Source organism: Muntiacus reevesi, chromosome 10, assembly GCF_963930625.1.
Source record: "Muntiacus reevesi chromosome 10, mMunRee1.1, whole genome shotgun sequence".
Taxonomy (NCBI): Eukaryota; Metazoa; Chordata; class Mammalia; order Artiodactyla; family Cervidae; genus Muntiacus; species Muntiacus reevesi.
Window position 1 is genome coordinate 5481461 of NC_089258.1, and position 25564 is coordinate 5507024.

The window sequence follows — 25564 nt, forward strand, 5'->3', positions numbered from 1 at the left end:
CACACAGAATATTTAAGCAGCACTGGAATATCTTCTAAGGAATCAGTCATCTGAAGGGAAGAACAGACAGCATATAGTACCACGTCGACACACACGTGCATGTGCACCTACCGTGTGGTTGTAAAGTACCGCCCTCCAACATTTAGTGTGAGCCAGTCTGTGTGAGATCCTGACAGCCCTTCAGGTAGTTTAGAATCTGTCTGAGGATCTAGAGATGACAGGTAGAAAAATTAAACATTAATTTGGAGAAGCATTAATTTGGTGATTTGGGGAAGATGGCAATACTGTAATTTTTTAAACTAAAAACACACCTAAAAGCATGGCAGAGCTACTAGGACCGCAAGCCCTGGACTCGCAGACAGCATGGAGAACAAAGCTAGGTAGAAGGCATGCCGCCAGCACTGACAGCTGGGACAGCAGCTAGGCATCTTCTTTGACAGCAACAGCGGGGTATGTGCTGATCCTAAGAATTCCAAAGTAATCCATAAAGACTCACTCCAAAACTCAGCAAATCTACTTGAGAACAACCACCCGGAAGTGGAGGGGCCTGCCCACTCTTAACTGCAAGATGATTCAAGTTATGTGCAGTAAGATCTGAAGGGGCTGAAAATGAACTCTCAAAACTCCCACCTAGGAAAAAAGCCCCACACTGAGGATAAGTTGTTGGGAAGAGGAACACATCGAAGTCAGTTCTAATGAGGTATATGAACCTAGAGTCTATTATACAGACTGAAGTAGGTCAGAAAGAGAAAAACAAATGCCGCATACTAACACATATATGTGGAATCTAGAAAGACGGCACTGAGGACCCTATCTGCAGGGCAGCAGCGGACACGCGCAGAGGGGAGGAAGCAGACAGCAGCAGGGAAACATACACTACCACACCTAAGACAGACGGCCAATGGAAACGTGCTGCGTGACGCAGGGAACTCACGCCTGGGCTCTGTGACAACCTGGGGGTGTGAAAGGGTGGGAGGTGGGAGGAGTTTCAGGACGGAGGGCATGTATATACCTATGGCTAATTCATGTTGATGTATGGCAGAAATGAAACCAATATTGTAAAAGCAACCATCCTTTAATTAAAAATAAATTTAAAAAAGATAATAAGTCAACAAGGTCCACTAGAATATATAAGAAGGTGATTCCCATATTTTTTCAATACTTCACAATAAAGAGAAAAGGCAAACCTAAAGCCATGAAATTAGAAAAACTTTCCTAAGTCAGCCTGTCCTTCTCCAGTAAAGGAAAATGAATTTCATGTACAAAATAAGGAATAGAAACTCCCATACAAAATTATTTTTAAAAAGGAAGACTACAACCCTATAGGTAATAAAGATGTGGCAGAAATACCCACAAAATAATAATAAACTATAATATTCCAAATATGCTAAAAGAGGTAAGTAATATAAACCAGAACCAAAAACAAAGAAATGAGACAAGAGAACTCAGAGAGAATTAGAAGTAAAAAGAAAAATCATTTCAGAAATGAAGATTACAAAAGGCACAGGAGTGAAAGACCACCACAGATAATGCCTGAAGGAAGATAAAAGATGAAAGGGCAAAGCTTTAAAAATCAAAAAGAAACGAAGGAAGAGAGGAAAAGTATTTAATAGATTTCAACTTACCTAAGGAGGCAAAAGAGCTGTATACAGAAAACTACAAGACGCTGATGAAAGAAATCACAGACCACACAAACAGATGGAGAGAGAGTCCATGCTCCTGGGCTGGAAGAATCAATACTGTGAGAATGACTATACCATCAATGTAATATGTAAATACAATGCAATCCCCATCAAATTACCAATGGCACTTTTCACAGAATTAGAACAAAAAATTTCACAATTCATATGGAAACACAAAAGACCCCAAGCAGTCAGAGCAATCTTGAGAAAGAAGAATGGAGCTGGAGGAATCAAGTTACCTGATTTCAGACTATAACACAGACACAGTCATCAGACAGCATGGTGCTGGCACAGAGCGCAGACCAATGGAGCAAGGTAGGAAGCCCGGAGACAAACCCACACACCTGTGGGCACCTTGTCTTTGACAAAGGAGGCAAGAATACACAATGGGGAAAAGACAGTCTCTTGAATAAGTGGTGCTGGAAGAACTGGACATCTATGTGTACAAGAACAAACTTAGAACACTTTCTCACGCCATATACAGACTAAAAATGGAGTAAAAACCTAAATGTAAGACCACAGACTATCAAACTCTTAGAAGAGAACACAGGCAGAATGCTATATGACATAAATCACAGCAAGATCCTCTATGACCCACCTCCGAGAATAATGGAAATAAAAACAAAAATAAACCAATGGGACCTAATTAAACTTAAAAGCTTTTGCACAGCAAAGGAAAGTATAAACAAGGTGAAAAGATAAACCACAGAATGGGAGAAAATGATAGCAAATGAAACAACCAACAGAGGATTAATTTCCAAAATACACAAACAACTCATACCAGAAAAACAAACAATCCGGTCAAAAAGTGGACAAAAGACCTAAACAGACATTTCTCTAAAGAACACATACAAATGGCTAATAAACACATGAAAAGATGCTCAACACAGCTCATTATTAGTGAAATGCAAGTCAAAACTACAATGAGTATCACCTCACTAGTCAGAATGGCCATCATCAACAAATCCCCAAACAACGAGTGCTGGAGAAAGCATGGGGAAAAGGGAGCCCTCGTGTACTGCTGGGGGGAATGTAAACAGATACAGCCACCATGGAAGACAGTACAGAGATTCCTTAGAAAACTAGGAATAAAACCACCATATGACCCAGCAATATCATTTCTAGGCATATACCCTGAAGAAACCAAACCTGAAAAAGACATGCATCCCAGTATTCACTGCAGCATTATTTACAATAGCTAGGACATGGAAGCAACCCAGATGTCCATCGACAGATGAATGGAAAAAAAGCTGTGGTACATATATGTAATGGAGTACTACTCAGTCATAAAAAGGAGTGCATTTGAGTCAATTCTGAGATGAATGAAACTAGAGCCTATTCTACAGCGTGAAGTTAAGTCAGAAAAACAAACATTGCATATTAATGCATATATATGGAAACCAGAAAGAGTCCTGATGAACCTATTCACAGGGCAGCAATGCAGACACACACACAGAGAACAGACACACAGACAAGGGCCAGGGAGAGGAAGGAGAGGGTGAGATAAATGGACAGAACAGCATGGAAGCATATAAACTTCTACATGTAAAACAGATATCCAATGGAAATTTGCTGTAGGGCTCAGGGAACTCAAACTGGGCTCTGTAACCACCTAGAGGGTGGGAGGGCGGGAGTTTCCAGAGAGAGGGGACATCTGTATACCTATGACTAATTCATGTTGATGGATGGCAGAAATCAAACCAATAATGTAAAGCAATCACCAATCAATTAAACACAAATAACTATAATATTAAAAAGATTTTAAATACATCAACTGAAGACAAGTGTAAAAGATCCAATAGAAATTCTGAAAGGAGAAAATCAAATCATGGTGACAAAACAAACACATAAAGTTTAAGAAAACTTTTCTGAAATTAAAAAAAGTGAAACTACATATTGAAAGGGCCCACCACATATCTGACAGAATCAACCCAGAACATCCAGAAATAATCTAATAATGTTACTATACTTTAAAGAAAGAGAATCATGCTTTGGGTGATCTAGGAAAAGTAATCAGTTACAAGAAATCAAGTTTTTTTCAACACCAGTACTCTATGCTAGAAAAAAATGGAGTAACATATTTAAAGTATTTAAAGAAAAATCACAACCTAAATATTTTTTTAAACAACTTGAGGTATAACTGATATACAATAAAAAAATTTATCATTAAAGTGGCAATTTTGTCATGAAATCATCTGACATATGATTTTATGACTAGCCAAACTGATTTTCAGGTATAGAGGCCACACGCAAGATGTCAAGAGAACACAGTTTTCACAAGTTCTTTATAAAGAATCTACTGGAAAATAAGTTTCAGACAGCCTCTTGGGGCATCAATTTAAGGACTAGAGGAGTAAAACTAAGTCATGGTTTCAAGGGAAAGAGTACAGTATACAATGGTGTGTGTATGTATGTCTATGTATAAAGCATATTTGACAATGGATAAATACACTTTTAAATAAAGGAAGGAACAGGCATATTAAAAATGCTTAACTGTCTTTAGTAGTCATGATGTCTTTGTAGTCATATACAAAGGATTGAGATTGTTACTGAAACTTTTATGTGTATCTTGTGTAGGATGAAGGAAAACAGTAACTTCATGACATATATGTCCCTGGAAACTAGGGTTACTGATATGCAAGAAAGGAGACACAGATAAAAGAAAATATTAAATAAAAACCTTACAATCCTATACTCAATTTCAGCACATATAGATCTAATTTTTTTTTTTTTTTTTGTAATAGGACAGGGAGCATTCTCTTAGCTCTGAATTAAAAAACTGGAGGTCTAAGATAATCTTGGGGATGGTCTTGATTACTGCCTCCTGTACAATGTCACGAGACTCCATCCACAGTTCTTCAGGCACTCTAACAGATCTAATCCCTTGAATCTATTTGTCACTTCCACTGTATAATTGTAAGGGATTTGATTTAGGTCATACCCGAATGGTCTAGTGGTTTTCCCTACTTTGTTCAAGTTAAGTCTGAGATTGACAATAAGGAATTCATGATCTGAGACACAGTAAGCTCCTGGTCTTGTTCTTGCTGACTGCATAAAGCTTCTCCATCTGTGCTGCAAAGAATATAATCAATCTGATTTCGGTATTGACCATTTGATGATGTCCATGTGTAGAGTCTTCTATTGTGTTGTTTGGAAGAGGGTGTTTGCTATTACCAGGGCGTTCTCATGGCAAAACTCTGTTAGCCTTTGACCTGCTTCGTTTTGTACTCCAAGGCCAAATCTGCCTGTTATTTCAGGTAGCTCTTACTTCCTACTTTTGCATTTTCAGTCCCCTAAAATGAAGAGGACATCTTTCTGGGGTGTTAGTTCTAGAAGTTCTTGCAGGTCTTCACGGAACTGTTCAACTTCAGCTTCTTCAGCATTACTGGTCAGGGGCACAGACTTCGATTACCGTGATATTGAATGGTTTGCCTTGGAAACGAACAGAGATCATTCTGTTGCTTTTGAGACTGCATCCAAGTACTACATTTCAGACTCTTTTGTTGACTATGATGGCAACTCCATTTCTTCTAAGGGATTCTTGCCCACAGCAGTAGATATAACAGTCACCTGAGTTAAATTCGCCCATTCCAGTCCATTTTAGTTCATTGATTCCTAAAATGTTGAGCTTCACTCTTGCCATCTCCTGTCTGATCACTTCCAATTTGCCTTGATTCATAGACCTAACATTCCAGGTTTCTATGCAATACTGCATATTGCACAGAATATTCTATTCTATGCAATTCTATGCAATATCTTTACAGCATCAGACTTTATACCTGTCACATCCACAACTGGGTGTTGTTTTTCTTTGATGAGGCCTTACAATAGCTGAGAAGAGAAGAGAAGCGAAAGGCAAAGGAGAAAAGGAAAGACTTACCCATTTGAATGCAGTGTTCCAAATAGCAAGGAAAGATAAGAAAGCCTTCCTCAGTGATCAATGCAAAGAAATAGAGGAAAACAATAGAATGGTAAAGACTAGAGACCTCTTCAAGAAAATTAGAAATACCAAGGGAACATTTCATGCAAAGATGGGCACAATAAAGGACAGAAATGGTATGGACCTAACAGAAGCAGAAGATATTAAGAAGAGGTGGCAAGAATACACAGAAGAACTATACAAAAAGATCTTCATGACCCAGATAACCATGATGGTGTGATCACTCATCTAGAGCCAGATATCCTGGAACGCAAAGTCAAGTGGGCCTTAGGAAGTATCACTATGAACAAAGCCAGTGGAGGTGATGGAATTCCAGTTGAGCCATTTCAAATCCTAAAAGATGATGCTGTCAAAGTGCTGCACTCAGTATGCCAGCAAATTTGGAAAACTCACCAGTGGCCACAGGACTGGAAAAGGTCAGTTTTCATTCCAATCCCAAAGAAAGACAATATCAAAGAATGCTCAAACTACTGCACAACTGCACTAATCTCACACACTAGCTCAAAATACTCCAAGCCAGGCTTCAACAGTACGTGAACTGAAAACTTCCAGATGTTCAAGCTAGATTTAGAGAAGGCAGAGGAACCAGAAATCAAATTGCCAACATCTGTTGGATCATTGAAAACACAAGAGAGTTCCAGAAAAACATCTACTTCTGTTTTATCGACCATGCCAAAGCCTTTGACTGTGTGAATCACAACTGTGGAAAACTGTTCGAGATGGGAATACCAAACCACCTGACCTGCCTCCTGAGAAATCTGTATGCACATCAAGAGGCAACAGTCAGAACTGGACATGAAACAACACACTGGTTCCAAATCAGGAAAGGATTTAGTCAAGGCTACATATTGTTACCCTGCTTATTTAACTTATATGCAGAGTATATCATGTGAAATGCCAAGCCAGATGAAGCACAAGCTGGAATCAAGATTGCCAGGAGAAATATGAATAACCTCAGATACATAGATGACACCACCCTCAGGGCAGAAAGAAAAGAAGAACTAAAAAGCCTCTTGATGAAAGTGAAAGAGTACAGTGAAAAAGCTGGGTTAAAACTCAACATTCAAAAAACTAAGATCATGGCATCCAGTCCCATCACTTCATGGCAAATAGATGGGGAAAAAGTGGAAACAGTGGCTGACTTTATTTTTTGGGGCTCCAAAATCACTGCAGATGGTGATTGCAGCCAAGAAATTAAAAGACGCCTGCTCCTTGGAAGAAAAGCTGAACTGAATTGAAAAGAGAATCAGTTCTTAAGATATTGTGTTGAATGACAGAAGCCTTATACAAAAGAATACATGTTCTGTGATTCCAACTATATAAAGGTTTATATAACAGGGAAAACTATTGTATGGTAGGGACAAAATTCAGAGAAGGCAATGGCAACCCACTCCAGTACTCCTGCCTAGAAAATCCCATGGGCAGAGAAGCCTGGTGGGCTGCAGTCCATGGGGTCGAGAAGAGTCGGACACGACTGAGCAACTTCACTTTCACTTTCATGCACTGGAGAAGGAAATGGCAGCCTACTCCAGTGTTCTTGCCTGGAGAATCCCAGGGACGGCGGAGCCTGGTGGGCTGCCGTCTATGGGGTCACACAGAGTCGCACATGACTGAAGCGACTTAGCAGCAGCAAGCAGCAGGCACAAAATTAGTAGTTGTCTCTGGTGGGGTAGGGGTGGGACTAAGAAAGAACCTGAGGGAAATTTCTAGGATGATTTAACATTCTATATCTTGATAGGGGTTAGGGTTACATAGATGGGTGCATTTGTCAACACTCAGCAAGATACACTTAAAATTTATACATTTTATGTAAGTTTAATTCAAAAATATGTAAAACATATTGAGCTCTAGTTGATGATAGGTAGCTGAAATGTTCAGGGGTGAAGTGTATTGATAATGACAATCTCTTTGAAATGCATCAAAAAATAAAATGGACCTGGATCATTATGCAATAAAGAATAATAGAGAGTAGAATAGTAAACTGCTAATGAGTAGAATCTAGGTGATGAGTATATGGGTGTTTACTGAAATATTCTAAAAGTAAAATGCTGGCAGGAAACAAGAAAAAGACACAAGTTGGAATACTGCCCAGACGAAATACAATTCACCATTTTAAGTGAACCATGAGGTGGCATTTAGTGTATTCACAATGTTGTTCAACCACCACCTCTCCCTGGTTTCAAAGCTTCATCATCATTTAGATTGTGATAGGGGTTACATTCATTCCTAAGCATTTTATTTTTATGCTATTGTAAGTTGAACTTTTTTTTTAAAGTATATTTTTGGATTGTTCATTGCCAGTATATAGAAATGCAACTGATTTTTGTGTGTTGATTTTGACTCTTGGAACTTTGCTGAATTTATTTATTAGCTCTAACTTCATGTGTGTTTAGGGTTTATCTAAATACAAGATCATGTTGTCTGAGAATAGAAATAATTTTACTTCTTGCCCATTTGCTTTGGCTGCAACCTCTAACATAATAACCTGAAGTTGCAAAAGTGGGCATTGTTCCCAGTTCTCATGGAAAAGCTTTGTCTTTCACCACTGGATGTGTGTTAGCTGTGGGTTTTTCATATATGGCCTTTATCATAGTAAGTTTCTATTTCTAGTTCGCTAAGTGCTTTTATTGTGAAAAGATGTGCAATTCTGTCAAAATCTTGTATTGCATCAATGGAGATATTTTGGGGTTTTTCCTTCATTCTACTAAAGTGACATATCACACTGATTGTCTGTTGACCCATTCTCAAATTCCAGGAATAAATCCCACTTGGTCATAGAGTATAACCCTTTCAATATACTTCTTTGGTTTGCTCATATTTTGCTCAGGATTTTAATGTCAATATTCATAAAGGATGTTTGCAATTTTCTTGTCGTGTCTTTGCCTGGCTTTGGTATCAGTGTAAAAGTTTGCAAAATATATTCTGGATGCAAAACAAAATCTTATAATCCTAATTATAAACCAAAGTATGAACCCATGCTTTCCTGGTGGCTCAGTTGGTAAAGAATCCACCTGCAATGTAGGAGACCTGGGTTCAATCCCTGGGTTGGGAAGATCCTCTGGAGAAGGCAATGGCTACCCACTCCAGTATTCTTGCCTGCAGAATTCCAAAGACAGTCCATGTGGATGCAAAGAGTCAGACACAACTGAGTCACTTTCATGAGGTATTTTATGTTAGATATAAAGCTTTCTATAATATAACATTTATTACATATGAATCTTATCCACTAGCTATGCATTTCCAATTTTGTTCACCAAAAAACCTAGTAACGATGATGAACTCAGGAGCAACGAGCCTCCCCAGTACCCAGATTGTGTCCTGAAATGACATTTTCCACTAAAAGATACGAAAGTTTCCAATAACAAAAAACCAATCTGGGTTTAGGACAAGAGAAGTATCAGACGAACATTTTGCTTTTCTAGATAGTAAGGAATCTGTAAAAGACTAACAGATTTGTATAAAAAAGAGGAAGACTTCAAGGGATTTCCACTAGTAAAATAATCTAGGTATCAATAAACACAGAGGATGAAAACATACCAAATATTTTTAACTCTGAAAGCCCAGAATAAGAAAACAAAAACCACTAAATCACTTTTTATTGTTTATTTGTATGCAATGAATCAATTAAGTGACTACTGCCCTGCCACTTTGTTAGGTTAACAGGTAAAACAAGATGAGAAAAATTTTTTGTGCACAGTCTTAAGGCAAAGACAGAGAATATGCACTTACTTTTAAGTTGCCATATTATGATCCTAAGAACTACCTCCACTCAACAAATACAAATATTGAGAAGGCTTAAAAAATACTTAAATATTCGTAGTCTGATTCTCTGAAACTATGTCAAATACTCATTAAAGAATATTCACCTCATTTAAGCCTCAGGCTCTTTCTTTTGAGATATACACTGTACCTGTTTTCTTCAAAATTAAAGGGTAGTGTGTATATATGTGCATGAGTGTGTGTGGTTGATACTGTCATCTTTGATTTTTCTGTTGTGAATGATTGTCAAACATTACTTTTGCAAGCAACCTGTTGTTTAGTTGCTCAGTCGTGTCCGATTCTAACTCCAGAGACAGTAGCCAACCATGCTCCTGTCAGTAGGATTTCCCCAACAAGAACACTGGAGTGGGTTGCCATTTCCTTCTCCAGGGGATCTTTCCGACCCAGGCATCGAACCCGAGTCTCCTCTACTGGCAGGTGGATTCTTCACCACTGAGCCACCAGGGAAGCCCTCTGCAACCCATACATGCTTAAAAATATGTAACATAGCAAAGAGATTTGGTAACTACTATTAGAGAAAATTTCAAAACAACAGAGTTCTAAAATCAAAACTACCTTATTGTGTAATAATTAATGGGTATGTGCACATCTAGAGCATTTTAAAATAAAAGATAAAAGCACATAAAAGATGAGGTATCCATACTAAAATATGATTGTCTAATTCAAGTTAGAAATTTACTTTCACAGTCCCCCAACCCCAATGCAGAATCAAAAGAGCTATGAAGAGCTGAATACTGCCACAAGATACTTTTTAATGTTCGGCTTAGTAAAGCCAGGTAAAATATTTGAAATTTCATCTCTATTTTGGCAGACAAAATTGGCTTTTAAGGGAGTCACTTACCAATAAATGGTTCTCCTTCACACACAAACAAAACATCATCATCCCTGGGGAAATCAAAATTTAAAAAGCCACCATCAAAATCCAGAAATCACATTAATTCTCTGTTGACTAGAGGGGCTACATTATAGACAATATTATAGAAGATAGGTTTTGCTATCTATGATATAAAGAAGTTGACCAAGTTTCCAGTGCTTTCTGTTTAAACCCAGGTTACTTAAGCCTCTTCCTGCTCCTAAATTCTATGATCTGATGAGAATGAAATAAGGTTCACTAGACACTTGTTTAAAGGGATAATAAATCTGCCTTGGGTATTTTAAAAAACAAAACCAAAGAAACAAACCAAAAGCCACTATTGTGGTGGATCACTGATCAGTTAACTCGATTTACTTATTTAGCAAGCTTTCACCAAAGTAGGTATCTGTGACATTCATAAAATTCAAAGTGCTTAACCCTCTGACCTAGCTGTTTCTGGGTTTAAATTCAAAGAAGATTCTGCACATGAAAGTATTTTTGAAATGGAAATAAAAACAAACAAACCCACTATACAAATTATGTGAATTCAGCTTTCTTATCAACTGAAAAATATACTACTATGCTCAAAATATATGATTAAAACTATAGCCAACTCTTCTTTTTTCACTTTATTTCTGTAACCCTAAATAAATTATTAGGGTTTTCTCCCACATCATCAGCTGTTCTTTGCTTTGGTAATGAAAATAAATTTTCATATTATATCTTGGAAGAATATAATTGGAGTAACACGGCTATAAACACTCATCCATGATATTTACCTAAATATAAACAAATACAAATAATCTGAATATCTGGATTATCAGTGTTTATCCTCCTTCCCTGCCCCACTTCACCATTAATATAAATAAATTATCAGAGCTTACACTGTGAACCACAAATTATTAAACAGGTAGATATGATACAATATAAATAAATGCTATTTCTTATCCTTTTTAATTGAAGTATAGTTGACATACAATATTATGTTAGTTTCAAGGGTACAATACAGTGATTTGACAATGAAATATATGAAATAATCTCTACAATAAGTCTACCATCTGATGGCCATTCCACAATAAGTAACCATCTGTCACCATACAAAATTATTACAGTATTACTGACTGTATTCTTTGTGGTGCAAATTACATGCCTGTGACTTATCTATTTTGTTTGGAAGTTTATACCTCTTAATCTGAACCTCCTTCCCCTCTGGCAGAACTCAATTTGAGTTCTAAACAGTAGGTATTCTATAGTTCAGAAGGTTTCAGTCACGGCCTTCTTCAATTACAACCTATGTTGTAGAAATTTTTAATTCTAAAGTATAAATTATATTTCTAAATAACACAACACAGGAACACAGAACTTTCCTTAGAAGCAGAGAGTGTTTCTTAAGGAGAAATTAAGGTTGATATAAATCATTCAACAATGTGATAATCCAAAGAAACCAAAGCTGGGAGATAAATACTTAAAAACTAAGAAATTCTCCCAATTTATTTGTATTTTAAATCTGTATCTTTTAGGCTTATAACTTTTTCTGCTTGTTCACCATGCCAATTAATTTTTTAAGACTAATACAAAAATGTGTTTTCTTCTCATTAACCAAAGTCAACTATTAAACCATATGACCTGGGTAAGTCATTCAACTTTTCAGATGTTTAGTTTTCTCATGCATAAAACAAGGGGCCAGAAGTGTTTAACGGCAGTATGTTATACTGAAATGTTATTCTAAGCTGGGTTTAAATGAAAATTAAATTTTGTATACTGCCATAATTTAGAGCATCATCTTCACAACATCAATTTTAAAAAGCCCAAGCCTTTGCCAATTAAATGAGGTAACGTGAGCAAAGCAAAAACAACATAACTAGCACAGTGTCAATACTTAGTATCTGCTCCCATTCCATCTTCTTTAAGCTCACTCCTGCTCCAAAAGTCTATGATCTCATGAGGATGGAATGAGGTGAACTGGACACTGGTTTTAAAATATGCCTGGCATACTTAAAAAACAAAACCCCAAAACAAACCAACCAAAACCACTATCATGATGGATCATGGGTAAGTTAACTATAGTTAACATTCTATCTTACTTTTGGCAAGTTTTCCCCAGAGTAGCTCTCCGTGACGCTTATAAAATTCAAAAGCGTTCTTTGGAAATGAACTGAACAATAAGCAGTACCACATAAAAGAGAGCAATTAAATTTCTAACATTAAGAATTCATGTCTTATTAGATCCATTTCTAGTAATATAAAGAGGTCCTCACAAGCATACATGGACTCTGCAGAAAGACTATGAGTATACTGGAATGTACTCAGGGTTTTCTAGCTGATCAATGTACCAAATTATTTAAATTCCAAACAGTAAATTCCAGTCAATCATTTGCCAAAATCCTGTATTCTTAATAGGGATTAACTACCACTTAAGGGGGATAGCATAGCACCAAGACGCTGAGGGTACACTGTAGACAGCTAATAAAAAGGTGAAGGTTACCTGATCAAAGCAATATCATCAATCAGTCCACCTTTGCCATTATACACACTGGTGGCTTTTATGCCGAGTTTATTGCTGGCCACAGAAAGCAAATCAGATAAAGTTCCATATACAGCGACCACCTGTAAACACACCAGATTAATTTGAACAACTTACATAATCAATTTTGTCACTTCCAAATTACAAACCACCACACTATAAGCAAATTTAAAAAAAAAAAATCAGATTATCACATAAAGAGAGAGATCCTTAACACATTATGGACCCGAGATGTATTAATGCCGCATGTAACGTGTTTGCGTCCGCACACAAGCTCAGTCATATCCAACTCTGCGATTCCGTGGACTGTAGCCCGTCAGGCTCCTCTGTCCATGGGATTTCCCAGGCAAGAATACTGGAATGTGTTGCCGTTTCCTTTTCCACGGGATCTCTCCGACCCAGGGATCAAACTCGTGTACCCTGCATTGACAGGTACACCACCTGGGAAGTCTGCCTCGGGTTCGTTTCTGCAAAATGCCCCTGGTCAATAATGTGTTAACAGTGTCTCTCTTCTTTTGATGACTCAAATATTTACTTAGTGCCACAATACTGCTGAAATCCACAGCTAGAGAAATCAGCTCTAACTAAAACCAAACTTCTGCTACAGTCTTACAGTACGTTCAACAGTGCTCCAGTTCTGATCTAAGAGACCCACACTTGAATTTAGATTCTGCCATTTCCTAGCTGTCAGCTCAAAACAAATTTATTTGACCTCTTCATGCTTCTGTGGCTTTAAGGAGAGATGAATAGTGCACCTGCTTCAGAAGGTCGTCAGGAGAATGAAATGAGTTAATGCATGATCAGAGCTTCGCAAAGTGCCTGGGACCTATTAAGTCTTTATGTTGTTGCTTTTACATGACTTCTTTGTTAAAGGAATGATTTATTAAAAAAAACAAAAAAAACAAAAAAACAACTTTCTGCTTATTAACACATTTACCGTATCAAGTATCTTATAAACAGTTAACAACTTCCCACTTCATTTAACTTCAATAACTGTATTATTCTATAAAAGTCAGATTTGGGCTAAATACAGCACAGGGCTGGGTTACGATGAACTGCTCCATGCTCCTTTAAACCAGGCAGCCTGATACTTGTGCAACATACATGCAGCTGCTCGTGTAAGAGGTTCAGACTATTCACATGGAGTGAATTTTTGGCTCTGGTCCTAACTGTAACCATGTGCTTCCAGTGGCTTTGTTGTATAGTTGCACCACTATCAGATCTCTGAAAATTATGAATAAAAAGTAGGTGAGGAGCTGAACCTGAAGCATGACCTGAAACTGACTTCCCATAAAATATTGGATAAAGGTGTCATATGAAATGTGGACCAGAGCTGGTCATTTGTTCACTGGTCACTGGAGTATAGTAGACTGAATTTTTCGTTAAGTAAATGAATAATGGAGCATGGAGGGGGTTGCCTGCCAGTATAGGAGTGCCCAATCTCTCAACAGCATAGTAGAGATTCCAACTGTTTTATTTTGGATCATAACCTATCAGAACTGTTGCAAGTTGGGGCACTTAGGTAAGGGCTGTAGGCAAACAGTTTAAAGGGAACTAGGTGGATTATTAATAATAATGTACAATCCAAGTGCTCATAAACACAAGGATAAACCAAACGTGGTATATTCATACAATGGAATATCATTCAGCTATAAAAAGGAATACAATCTGATACATGCTACAACATAGATGAATCCTGAAAACATTACTCTAAGTGAAATAAACCAGACCAAAAAAAAAAAAAAAAAAAAGACAAATATCACATGATTCCACTTATCTGAGGTATTTAGAACAGGCAAATTCATAGAGATAGAAAGTAAAACAAAGATGACCTGAGCAGAAGCGGGAATGGAGAGTTACTGCTCAACTGCTTAACGGGATCCTATTTGGGATGATGCAAAAGTCTTGGAAATAAAAAGTGGTCGGGTCATACACATTGTGAATATACTTAATGCTGATGAAATGTGTTCTCAAAATGGTACTTTTATGCTATGTTTATTTTACCACAATAAATAATCACGCAAAGCACTCAGCATTGTCTTTTGTACACTGCAGACATGCCATAAATGACTGTAGCCTGGAGAAAATGTGTCCCTTCTGTTTCATATCATTTTTCACCTTTGCAGCAGAGCCTGGAATTCTGTCATTGCAGACACAGAGTTCCAGAGAAGGAAAAAAGATCTAGAAAATTCTTAGTATAATAGCAACTATAACAAGAATGCTGATGTTGGAAAGGATTTTCCTATTCTCCCCTAGCAGTTCCCAGGCTTTAAAAATTGTTCTGAATTTGCTTTGGTTGGTCTCTTGGTTCTCTGCTTCTTGTGTATCTTCACATGGCTTTATTTTGCTTGATATTATCCCCTCCTTGCCCTAAGATCAACTTTCTCCACCCCATTTCTTTTTACTACTCTTCCTCAAGGAACATAAAATGATGAAAATTTATTGTATCTCTCTATATTATGCTCCTGAATTTAAACAGTAGTTTTTTTTCAAAACTACAAATTAAATTGTTTTCTACTTCCATATGATTGACTCGATTTTTTCTGTGGGTCAGCTGTTTTCTCATGAAAATAAAGGGCACCTACTATGTTTGAAAGCCATGCTGTCAAACTTGGAAGTAACTAGCTATGAGAGGCTATTAAAATTTTTTTAAGTTAGTTATTAAAGATCTTGCCTTTTTTTTTTTTTTAATGGAAGCATTTATGTACTAACTTCTCTCTCAGAACTGCTTTTGCTGCATCTGACACATTTTGGGATGTTGTATTTCCTCCTTACCATAATAAAGAAAATAATCAGGCATAATAATCTTCTCTTTTCCATGGCATTTCCCAGGCAAAGATACTACAGTGGGTTGCCATTTCCTTCTCCAGAGGCTATTTAATTTTATTACAACTAATTACAATAAAAGTCAGTTCATCAGTTACATCAGCCATATTTCAAGTGATCAGCAGCCACATTGGCTGGTGGTTACCATATTGAACAGCACAGATATGGAAGCTTTCCTTCATCTCAGAAGTTCTTTGAATACCTACCACTGTTTCAAAGAGCAGAATAAAATGGAGAACAAAGAAACAACTATATTAATTGTTAGGCTTGACTATGTCATAGCAACCCACAGTGGGGTTGCAACCCAACTCTACTAACAAAGTGGTAGAGTCCAACTTAAATCCTGTTTTTTTGTAGAGAAGGTGGAGTAGTTGCCACGTTTCATTTCCCACTGAAGTAAAATTTCATTATAAGGTAAAAATAAAGTTAAAAAAAGCCACACACCACACAGTTTGGCAATTTCAGGGCAATCAAAGTACAACAGGTGTTTTTTTGTAGGCTGTAGAACTTCTAATGAGCACATTCTAGACACAAATTGAGTTTGTCTTTATTTTATGACATAAATAAGCCCTAACACAGTACTGAACACAATTTATCATTTGACCAAATATTTTCTAACCTGACTTCCTATCTAGGCTGTAAAGTTTTAATAAAAATTTAATTTGTAAAGTCGTTATTTGTTCTGTGAATTTAGGTAACCAACAAGCCCCTGTAATTGTTGCTCGCTCCTTCAGAGCAGCACTGAAGAAGTACCTCTCTGTACATCCCACATCTCTTGACACCCTCAAAAACAAAAAACAAAAAAACCAAAAAAAAACCAATTGCAGCCAGTTTAACAAGAAGGATCCTCTTAAGTGTCATGGTACGTATCTGCATCATAATAGGACTCTGATAAATGTTTCCTGAATGTCAGATGAAATTTTCATTGCTTTCAGATTGCTCAATGAGGACGCATCTTTTTGTGTGAGTCAATTATATTTAAGTCTTTTCCACTGACATTAGGTAAAAAACAAAGTACACAGCAGAAATGCAATTCTAAAGTAATGTTCATAGAGTTCATGTAACTATGGAAAGTGGCCATCTTTGGATAGTAGAATTAAGGTTCACTTATCTCGTGAGACTTCTTGTACTCCAGACTTGTTACAATGAACATCTATTATTTATGCAATAAGAGAAAAGAGTTATAACCTACAGTTTCCATAGCTCTAGATACTAGATTTACAAATAAGAATTATTTTAGCAATTGACAAGTAATCTGGTAATGGACAATGTTTTTTCAAATGAGATCACCAAAGGGCCATCGATAAGAGAAGATAGCATTGAAATTACTGCAAAAATCTTACGGTACTGAGTATTTGAAATTTTCCTGTAAGTTGGGCCAATATACTCATTTTCCATTTGAAAGGCAATTGTGGCATTTGTTTTCAACAAAATTGCTTTAGTTGACTCTCTTGAGTATACTAACAAATAACTCACAAATAAGATTGCAGACATAATACTTAAAATCTTTTATATAAATCAATCAGAATAGCAGATTTTAAAATAAGATACAATTTTTAAAATGTGATACACCTGGAAAAGATTTTAAGTTGGTGAGATTCAAACAGGCTACATATGTACCTCTCATTACATATCAACACTGTTGAGAAAAGGTGACACTGGAAAGATTGTATGTCATGGATATGAATTCTGTTATTTACTAAGCTTATTACTCCAGTCCTCAGAGAGGCCACGAGTTTATAAAATGTTCATGCTTACAATGGCTGTTTCATGTGTGTTATACTTCCCAGTATGGACTTCAAGTTTTCATGTTACTGTGATTACCCATTTTAATAACCTAGACACTATACTTGGAATGGAAGCATTCTCTGGAGAAAGTTTCTCCAGAGAAGTATACTTCTCTCTCATACTTCAATGAGAAGTATATCTACTAAACTTTATGGCCACTAGATTAGTGTTTAGCTTAATTCTTTCTAAAGTTCAGATCCCATTACAAGTGAAAGCTATCCACCGACTACGAAAGTAAAAAATACCTACCAGGACATATCAGTTTAATGAAATTTAATTTAACTTTAAGCACTGTTCTCAAATCATAACCTATGTTATTCAAATTTAAAAAGTAAAACCTATATTTAAAATGTGTTTTTCTTATATGCCCACAGTACCTATTACATAATATATAATCAATAAATACTTACTGGATTTATGCAGATCAATTTACCCAACTGGCCCACCAATCACAATAACTTAATGTAAAATAAAGTTATCTACACTTTCTGCTTCATACATTTTTAAAAATTAAAATTATTTTATTCCTAAAAATGATGACTCTCCCTCAGGAAGACAAATATTAAAATATTCCAAATTTTTAAACTCTGACCACAGCAAGTGTTGAAGAGAATATGGATTAACAAGGGGATTTATGCCGTGTTCATGGGATATAAATTATTGCAATGACTTTGAAAAACTTGGCGTTCTTAAAAAAAACTGAAGGTGAAGGTGAACTCGCTCAGTCGTGTCCGACTCTGCGACCCCACAGACTGTAGCCAACCAGGCTCTTCCATCCATGGGATTTTCCAGGAAAGAGTACTGGAGTGGGTTGCCATTTCCTTCTCCAAAAACTAAATATTCACAAAAAACAAACATCCAATAATTACAAACCTAGAGCAGTGGTTCTCGAAAGTGAGCTCTCTAGAACAACAGCGTTAGGACCATTGAGGGGTAGATCAAAAATTAAACTCCCAGCCTTACCTCAGACCCCGGGGATTTACAGCTCTGGGGGTGGTGTGTGCTCTGTGGCCCAGGGTTCGACTCTGTGCAACCCATGGATTATAACCTGCCAGGCTCCTCTGTCCATGGAACTTTCCAGGCAAGAATACTGGAGTGGGTTGCCATTTCCTCCTCCAGATGATCTTCCCAACACAGGGATGAAACCTGCATCTTGAGTCCTCTATATTAGCAGGCGTATTGTTTACCGCTGAGCCACCTGGGAAGCCCCTGGGGGTGGGGCCTAGCAATAGTCGATCAGTTTCTCCAGATGATGCCAATGCATGCTAAAGTGTGCAAACCATCCCCCTAGAAAGACGCTTGCACATGTGCACCAGGCCATGCCAGACTATTCGTTGCAGGACTATCAATTTCATAACAAAGTATAAAGGAAATAAACACCCCAACTGTCCACTGATAGGAAATGGGTAAATTGTGATAGTATTTGTGTATAATTTGCATAATTATTATAAAGGAGTGAAAATGACTAAACTATCACTATGTGGGACAATATGGATGAAATCTTAGAAATGTATTCAATGAAGAACTCAAGTCCAGAAAGCAAGTTTCTTATTATTTCGATTTCAATATGCAGAAGCTTTACATAGAGTTTTCACCTTTCTTCAACTTAATACAACAAATTCAACTCTGGATACTTACCAACAACATATTTCTGACTTAATTCTAAAGCCAGATTTAAACAGGTCCTGGGCCAAGATGGTAAACATCGGTACAGAATTAAGATTTATTTCACATCTCACTATGGCTGCAGTGCCTGGCATGGTACTTCATATGACAATACTCAGGAACTGCTGACTTAATAAATGAATAAGGTATACAAAAAGCCTGGTTGAATATTCTGAAGCAAGAAAAAGCAACTTAAGTCCACAACGCTCGGAAAAATGGAACTGACATCAGGTAGCTCAGAAGCCACTCAACTGCATACTCATTTTAAATTCCTTGATGCCAACTGTTACAGACAATAGTAAAAGAGAACGGGAATTCTGAGGCATGTGGAGAAAGGATGAAAGATTCAAACCTGACTCTGGCAGCAACTTAAAAAAATGAAAATTTAAAGAGTCCAATTTTTTAGAAATATGGCCTTCAAGTTCTTTTGACTAGGCACCCATCCATGAAACACTTGGGGGATGTACTCAAACATCCACGTATTCATTTACTTATTTATAAAGTATACACCACTGTCAGGAAAAATATAATTTCCCAAATGAGAAAAGGACTTTTATTGACTTAAGACAATGAGTCAACCAGTAAAAATCCCTTAAATATATATCATTAAATTTAGTGAACTCCTGCCAAACATAAGATTGACTTTAAACATTAAAAGAAAAAAAGTCTAAAGTGATCTTTGTGTGCTGGAAAATATTTTTAAGTATCTTGCTAATTGGGATGATCTCTTCCTATCATCGGCTACTATTTCAAAGAACAATATACATTCAGGGAGCAGCTAACCAGCTGACCCACTCAAGGGACTAAAAGCACCTGTGTGCAATCTGTGTCCTTCCGGATTGGCAAAATCAAGTCTTGATGTAATTTTGTATCTTTAAGTAAAAAAAAAACAAAACAAAACCTAAAAGGTGTACTATTTCTTCTTAAAGTACTGGATCCTCTTGGCACGCCCTGTGAGGCAGACAATCTCACTTGGGAAAGCATCACTTTAAAGAAGCCACAACGCACCCTTCCCCCCAACCTGTCTTCAACATCAAAACATTCAATAGTCACACTTCTGTTTACTCAACATACACAAAAGTCAAAAGTTGTGGTGAGCATATGCTGTCTTCTCCAGTGCCCGAAAAATGCAGAGTTGGATACGACTCTGCCTTTCAAACCCCAAGCTTCACCACCCAGTGTTGGCAACTGCTCAACATGCTTTAAAGGAGGGAAACTTATGTGGGAAAAAAACAGGCATTACTCTTAGGGCCAGGTAACAAAAACAGAAGCTAGGTAAGTAAGGAGATAATGAAAGTGACAGAGATATTCCAGCTGGTGGACAAGAGACCACACTGTTTATCTTGTAACAGTGCTTTCTCAGTTTCACGAAAATCATGTCGAGATCATGCCAACCCTGGCTAAGTACAGTCACTTCATCTATACAAAAATGCAGGCTGTTATGTATTATTCTGCTCTCTTTGGTCAAATAAGAGTAATTTTTTAAAATCAGTAGTAGTATTTTTTTTAAATCAATTTAAGGGGAGGGGAGGAAACACTCAAAACTTCGGCAAAGAATATGTTTTTCAGTTAAGTAGTAAAGATTATCACGTGACTTTTTAATTTTTTTGGTTGATTCACACCGTCTGTGGGATCTTAATTCCCTGATCAGGGATGGAACCTGCACCCTCGGCTGTGAAAGCATGGAATCCTATAACCACTGGACCACCAGGGAAGCCCCTGACTTATTTTCAATATTGAATCATATTAGTCTTTTCCAATTTGGGTTTTTATAATGTTTGCAACAAACATTTAACTATTTGAGAAGTTTTTTTCCAATTTTCTGAGATTTTCTAGAAAAATATTTAAGTAAACTAATATTTAAATCCAAAAAGCTAACCTAGTCAAAAGTACGTTTAAAAAAAAAAGCCACCTTAATAAAAATATAGCAAGATTAAGTCAGCCAATTTTTTACAAGAATAAAATTCAGTAGTTTCAGAAGTAGTTAAAAATTTATGGCTGGGTCTAAACATCTTGTCTTCCATGAAATAACAAAGCAGAGATGTTGAAGAAAAGGGTCAGTCACAGGCCTGTTTTTGAGAACGAACTACAATTGTAACTTTGGATATACTAAATCTTTCTTCCAGTAACAACATATGTTTTGGGTTATGAGCAGTAGTTATCAACAGACAAAACAGGTACAGAAAAATTAATAGTCAGAAATAAAGTGAATGTTGTGAAGAATTTATGAAAACTCAATTACTTGAATTTATGCTACTTCTCTTTTAATGAGAAATCTCGAAAACCAGAAGAACACGATAATTGCAGTCAAGAAACTACAGTGTGGTTCAAATCTTTGGAGCACTTTCACTCAAAACTGCAGAGTAGCTGGAAAGCCATTTTTTTATACCGTGGCACAATTGCGCTATTTAAAAATTAACAGTGTATGCAAAACATGCAGAAAACATGCTGGCAGATAAGACAGGGAGCCCAATCTACCTTCAACTCCGACTCTAATGCTTAGTAATTTCTAGATGTCATTTAGCCACACCATAAATGTCTGCCTTGAACGGTCAAATTTTCCAAAGACGCCGAACAACTTTCATGGGTGGGGCAAGGGGCTGAGAAGGGACAGGATACATTTTGGCTTGCTCCAGCGAAGGAAAAATATTCAGCACCACACCCTCAACAAAGGCCTAACACAGCAAAGAGTAATGTCCAATCCATTCACTTCGGTCTATTGTCCCAGTCTTCTAAGAAACTAAAATAGTGCGAAATATTAATAAAGCGAGTACAGAAGTTTTGGCGGCGGTGGTGCTGTGGGCTCCTAAAAGTGTGTGTGTGGATGGGGGGGGGGGTGACCATCAAGAAAATGTCAGTATTATTTCATCCCTCTATTCGACTTAGGCTGAGAGAACATTTTACTTAGTCACGGATAGAAAGTTTTAATTGTTTTCACCTGATCACCCTTAAATGCTTTAGTTTTTAACCAGCACTTTCTGGAGCGGACCATTACTCAGCACGAAGGTGGGAACCAGCGCCTTCTGCAGCCAGGGGCGGGGGGCAGCGGGGTCTCGGCGGAGGTGGGAAGCGGAATTTGAGCATCAGGTGACAGCGACCTCCGAGTCCTCTGCACTCCAGGACCCACACCTGGGCTTGAGAACGACTGAGCACAAACTGACCTGCGCCGCTCCCCAGAGCAGCTGTGGAGTCCAAGGGCAGGCGCGGGCTAGGGATCCGGGGCTGGGGAGGAGGCCTCTGGGACGCAAGGTCGGCCTCCTCCCGGACGCCCCCCGCCCCGGCGCACGCCCACCTCCCCGCTTCCAGTGCCTCTCCCCAACTTCAGCCCTCTGCCCCGCGAGCCCGCTCCGCACTCCGCTGCCCTCGCCCCCCGCAGCGCGGCCGCCTCGCCTCCTCCCGACCCCCTTACCTTTCCATTTTTGGGGCTGCCGTTAAGGAACAGGGTCACCCGCCTCATCGCGTTGCCCCCGCCGGATCCTGAGTGAGTCGCCACCCTCCCACCTGTCTCTCCTCCCACCTTCTTCTTCTCCCGCCCTTCCCCTCCCTCCACCCACTCGGACTCTCCTCCCTTCGCCACCTTCCTTCCTTCACTGACACACACACACACACACAAGCACGCACACTCCGTCCCACACCCCAAGGTTGGCCGGTCCTCCTTCCCACCCCGCCCCTGGGCTCTTCAGTCAGTCTGGGGCCCTTCCCCCACCTCTCCCAGACTGACTCTAAGCTCCGCCAATCATCCGGCGGCGCAGGGCAACACTCAACCAATCATCCGCCTGCACTGGGTGGGCTCTTACTAACCCAGCCCAGGTGGAAGGAGGGAAGAGAGGCTGCGGTCTAGCCGACAGGGAAGGATTATCAGCCAATCAGAGCTCAACCTGGAGCCGAACGGCGGCTCAAAGCATTACTGAGCAGGCGCAAAGCCAACACCAGGTAGAGAGAATCTGCATACGAAGGCGGGGCTTGAAAGAAGGAGGTGGAGCGCTGGAAGTGATCCATAACCAGTCAGAGCCTCCCAACTTTAACACCTCCCCCTCGCCCAACCCACAGAGGAAACGGCTGAGTCTGGGGCTCGCTGATTGGGTAAGAGCCGGCCCGTTTTTCTATCCTGATTGGTCCAAGGATTCTTTTCGAAGTTTGCAGCATCCAATCGAAAGGCGGGGACGGAGCTAAAAAACTAACCGAAGGGATCTTCCGCGAGGCTCTCACAGAAAGTAGTCCCTGCGGACAGAGGCCAACAACTGGTCTCTTTGGTCAGTGTGTTACCGGCAGCTAGTGGTGGTGTCTCTTCGAGCCCACGAAGCCACTCTTGTTCCCGGGACGGCGATGTAGAGGCCTGGCAGGGTTCGGGGTGCGCGCGCACACGTGCAGGTGGTGGCGGCGTAGAGATTCGCAAAGTAACGCCGGGACGCCGAGGAGGCGGGGCCGGCGATTTGAATCGGGCGGCGGTCCGAGCCCTCGCGGAAGGAAGGCTGTAAGGGACTCCGGCCGCAGGTTGGGGTGTTGGCGGCGGGGGATCTGGGAGCCCCCAGCGGATGGCTTGGCGGCCGACAGTTGTTTTCTCGAGCGAATGCTTCAGCACCAAAGAGCCGAGATCTAGAAGGCACGGCAGTCCCAATATTCATCGGAGTAGCGTTCAAAATAAACCCTACCGGAGGTAAGGCAGGTGATCTGGTTGGGATTCAGGGCTTCTGGTAGCTCAGATGGTAAAGAATTCGCCTGCAATGCGGAAGACCTGGGTTCGACCCCTGGGTTGGGAAAATCCCCGGGAGACGGGAATGGCAACCCTGGATAGTCCCGTGGACAGAGGAGCCTGGCTATCTACAGTCCATGGAGTCGCAGAGTCGGACACGACTAAGAACAGCACCGTGCCGCAGAGCTGTTTCTTCGGGGTGTTTTGTCAGCAGTGTGTTCCCCTGGATCTCCCGCGTGCATTTTTAATATGCAAACTCCTGAGGTCTGGGCAGACCTCCTGAATTAGAATTTTGGGGAGTCTGCAAAAGGTGCGTCTCAAACAGAGTGCCCAGATGAGTCCGATGTTCCCTAAGGTTGAAAATCCTTGGCTTATGAGGTGTGCTTCGTTTCGTCCCGAAGAGCAGTCTCCTCCACTCCTCTTTAATTTGAGGTCCTAAAGTAGTCATTTGACACCTGTTTTCGTGCCAGTGTAGATTGTGTTGGGCTTCCCTGGTAAAGTATCCGCCTGTCAGTGTAGGAGCTGTCTGGTTCAGTTCCTGGGTCGGGAAGATTCCCTGGAGAAGGAAATGGCAACCCACTCCAGTATTCTTGCCTGGGATATCCTATGGAAAGGGAAGCCTGGCCGGCTACAGCCCATGGGGACACAAAAGAGTTGAACACGACTTGGCGACTAAACAGCAACAACATGGATTGTATTAGAATTCAGTCTTGAAAGAGGATCTCAATCAAATCACATTAATCTTGGAAGTGGGTTATTTTTCTTTTTTCTTCTCTTTCTCTTTAGATGGATACTTGTTCACAAGACAGCGAGCCCCTTCAAACCAAGGAGTCTTCTATTAATAACAGTGGTATGTAGAGACCTGTTGTCTCTTTGTGAAATTTAAGGTTTAAATATTTATCTTCTAATGATGTTTAACTTCTACCACATGTTGTCTGTTTCAGGAAACACCCCTTTCATTTTGGGAAATGGGAAGCTTGTAACTCCCCACAAGCAGGGAGCTGAAATGACTCCTAATGGTTGCACATCGGAGACTTTTAAATCTCCTTTGAACTTTTCCACAGTAACTGTGGAGCAATTGGGAATTACACCTGAAAGCTTTGCAAATAGCTCTTCAGGTAAGAACTGTTGTCCCTTTGTTGCAGTGCTTTTAAAAGTTTAAAAATTAAACAGTACTGTTCACCTACCCCATCTAGCTTAATATGTTATGTATCTAAATTGATTGGCTCTCAAGCTTACTAGATCAGGGTCCCAGGGCACCAAAATGATGTTGTTCCTGAGTCACAGCTATGCTCCATATTTAAACTGGAGAAGGATATGTGTCCAAATTGCTCTTTGACCCAACACATGGAATACAGGATGGTGTATGCCCTAAATAGTAATACATTTGACAGTCATGTATAGCAAAAATGAGAGACAGTTGAAGGGCAACTAAGAAAATAAGAAATTGAAAGAGTAGGGTATGCCTCTTCAAACTAACAAACAGAAAATTGACCCGGGCTAATCTCCCTTACAGAGTAGAAATAAAATTCACTTTTGAAGTCTGTGTTTGCTGGAGAAGAAAGAAATAATAGGAGTGGAATTAGAACAGCATTTAGACCTGGAGGAAAATGTGCTTGAAAGCCACAGGGCACTAACTTAATAACACATGATGGAGACAAGACTGTAGTGGCAAACCAGCCTGTGCTCCCTTCCCAAGAACATCCCACTCGGCACTTCCCTGGTGGTCCAGGGGGTAAGACTCCAAGCTCCCAATGCAGGGGGCCAAAGTTGGATCTCTGGTCTGGAAACTAGATCCTGAATGCCACAACTT

General features: G+C 39.3%; 2 protein-coding genes across 4 annotated transcripts in view; one reads left to right on the forward strand and one right to left on the reverse strand.

Annotated features, from left to right (window-relative positions):
* The window catches only part of KCTD9 (potassium channel tetramerization domain containing 9), an 81601-nt gene extending 58985 nt beyond the window's left edge, over window positions 1-22616 (reverse strand). Inside the window, exons 1-4 of the mRNA XM_065947105.1 lie at window positions 22468-22616; window positions 12741-12862; window positions 10244-10287; window positions 112-208 (exon numbers count right to left, since the gene is read on the reverse strand). Of these exons, the coding sequence (XP_065803177.1) occupies window positions 112-208; window positions 10244-10287; window positions 12741-12862; window positions 22468-22515 (311 nt within the window). The 5' untranslated portion in view covers window positions 22516-22616. The remainder of the gene's footprint in view (window positions 1-111; window positions 209-10243; window positions 10288-12740; window positions 12863-22467) is intronic.
* A 725-nt stretch (window positions 22617-23341) lies between these two features.
* CDCA2 (cell division cycle associated 2) overlaps window positions 23342-25564 on the forward strand; it is a 43812-nt gene continuing 41589 nt past the window's right edge. For 2 of the 3 annotated variants that reach the window (XM_065947326.1, XM_065947328.1), the window contains exons 1-3: window positions 23342-23715; window positions 24538-24601; window positions 24696-24869. In XM_065947326.1, coding sequence (XP_065803398.1) covers window positions 24538-24601; window positions 24696-24869 — 238 coding nt within the window. In that variant the 5' untranslated portion in view covers window positions 23342-23715. The remainder of the gene's footprint in view (window positions 23716-24537; window positions 24602-24695; window positions 24870-25564) is intronic. The other variant, XM_065947327.1, reaches the window with a different exon arrangement.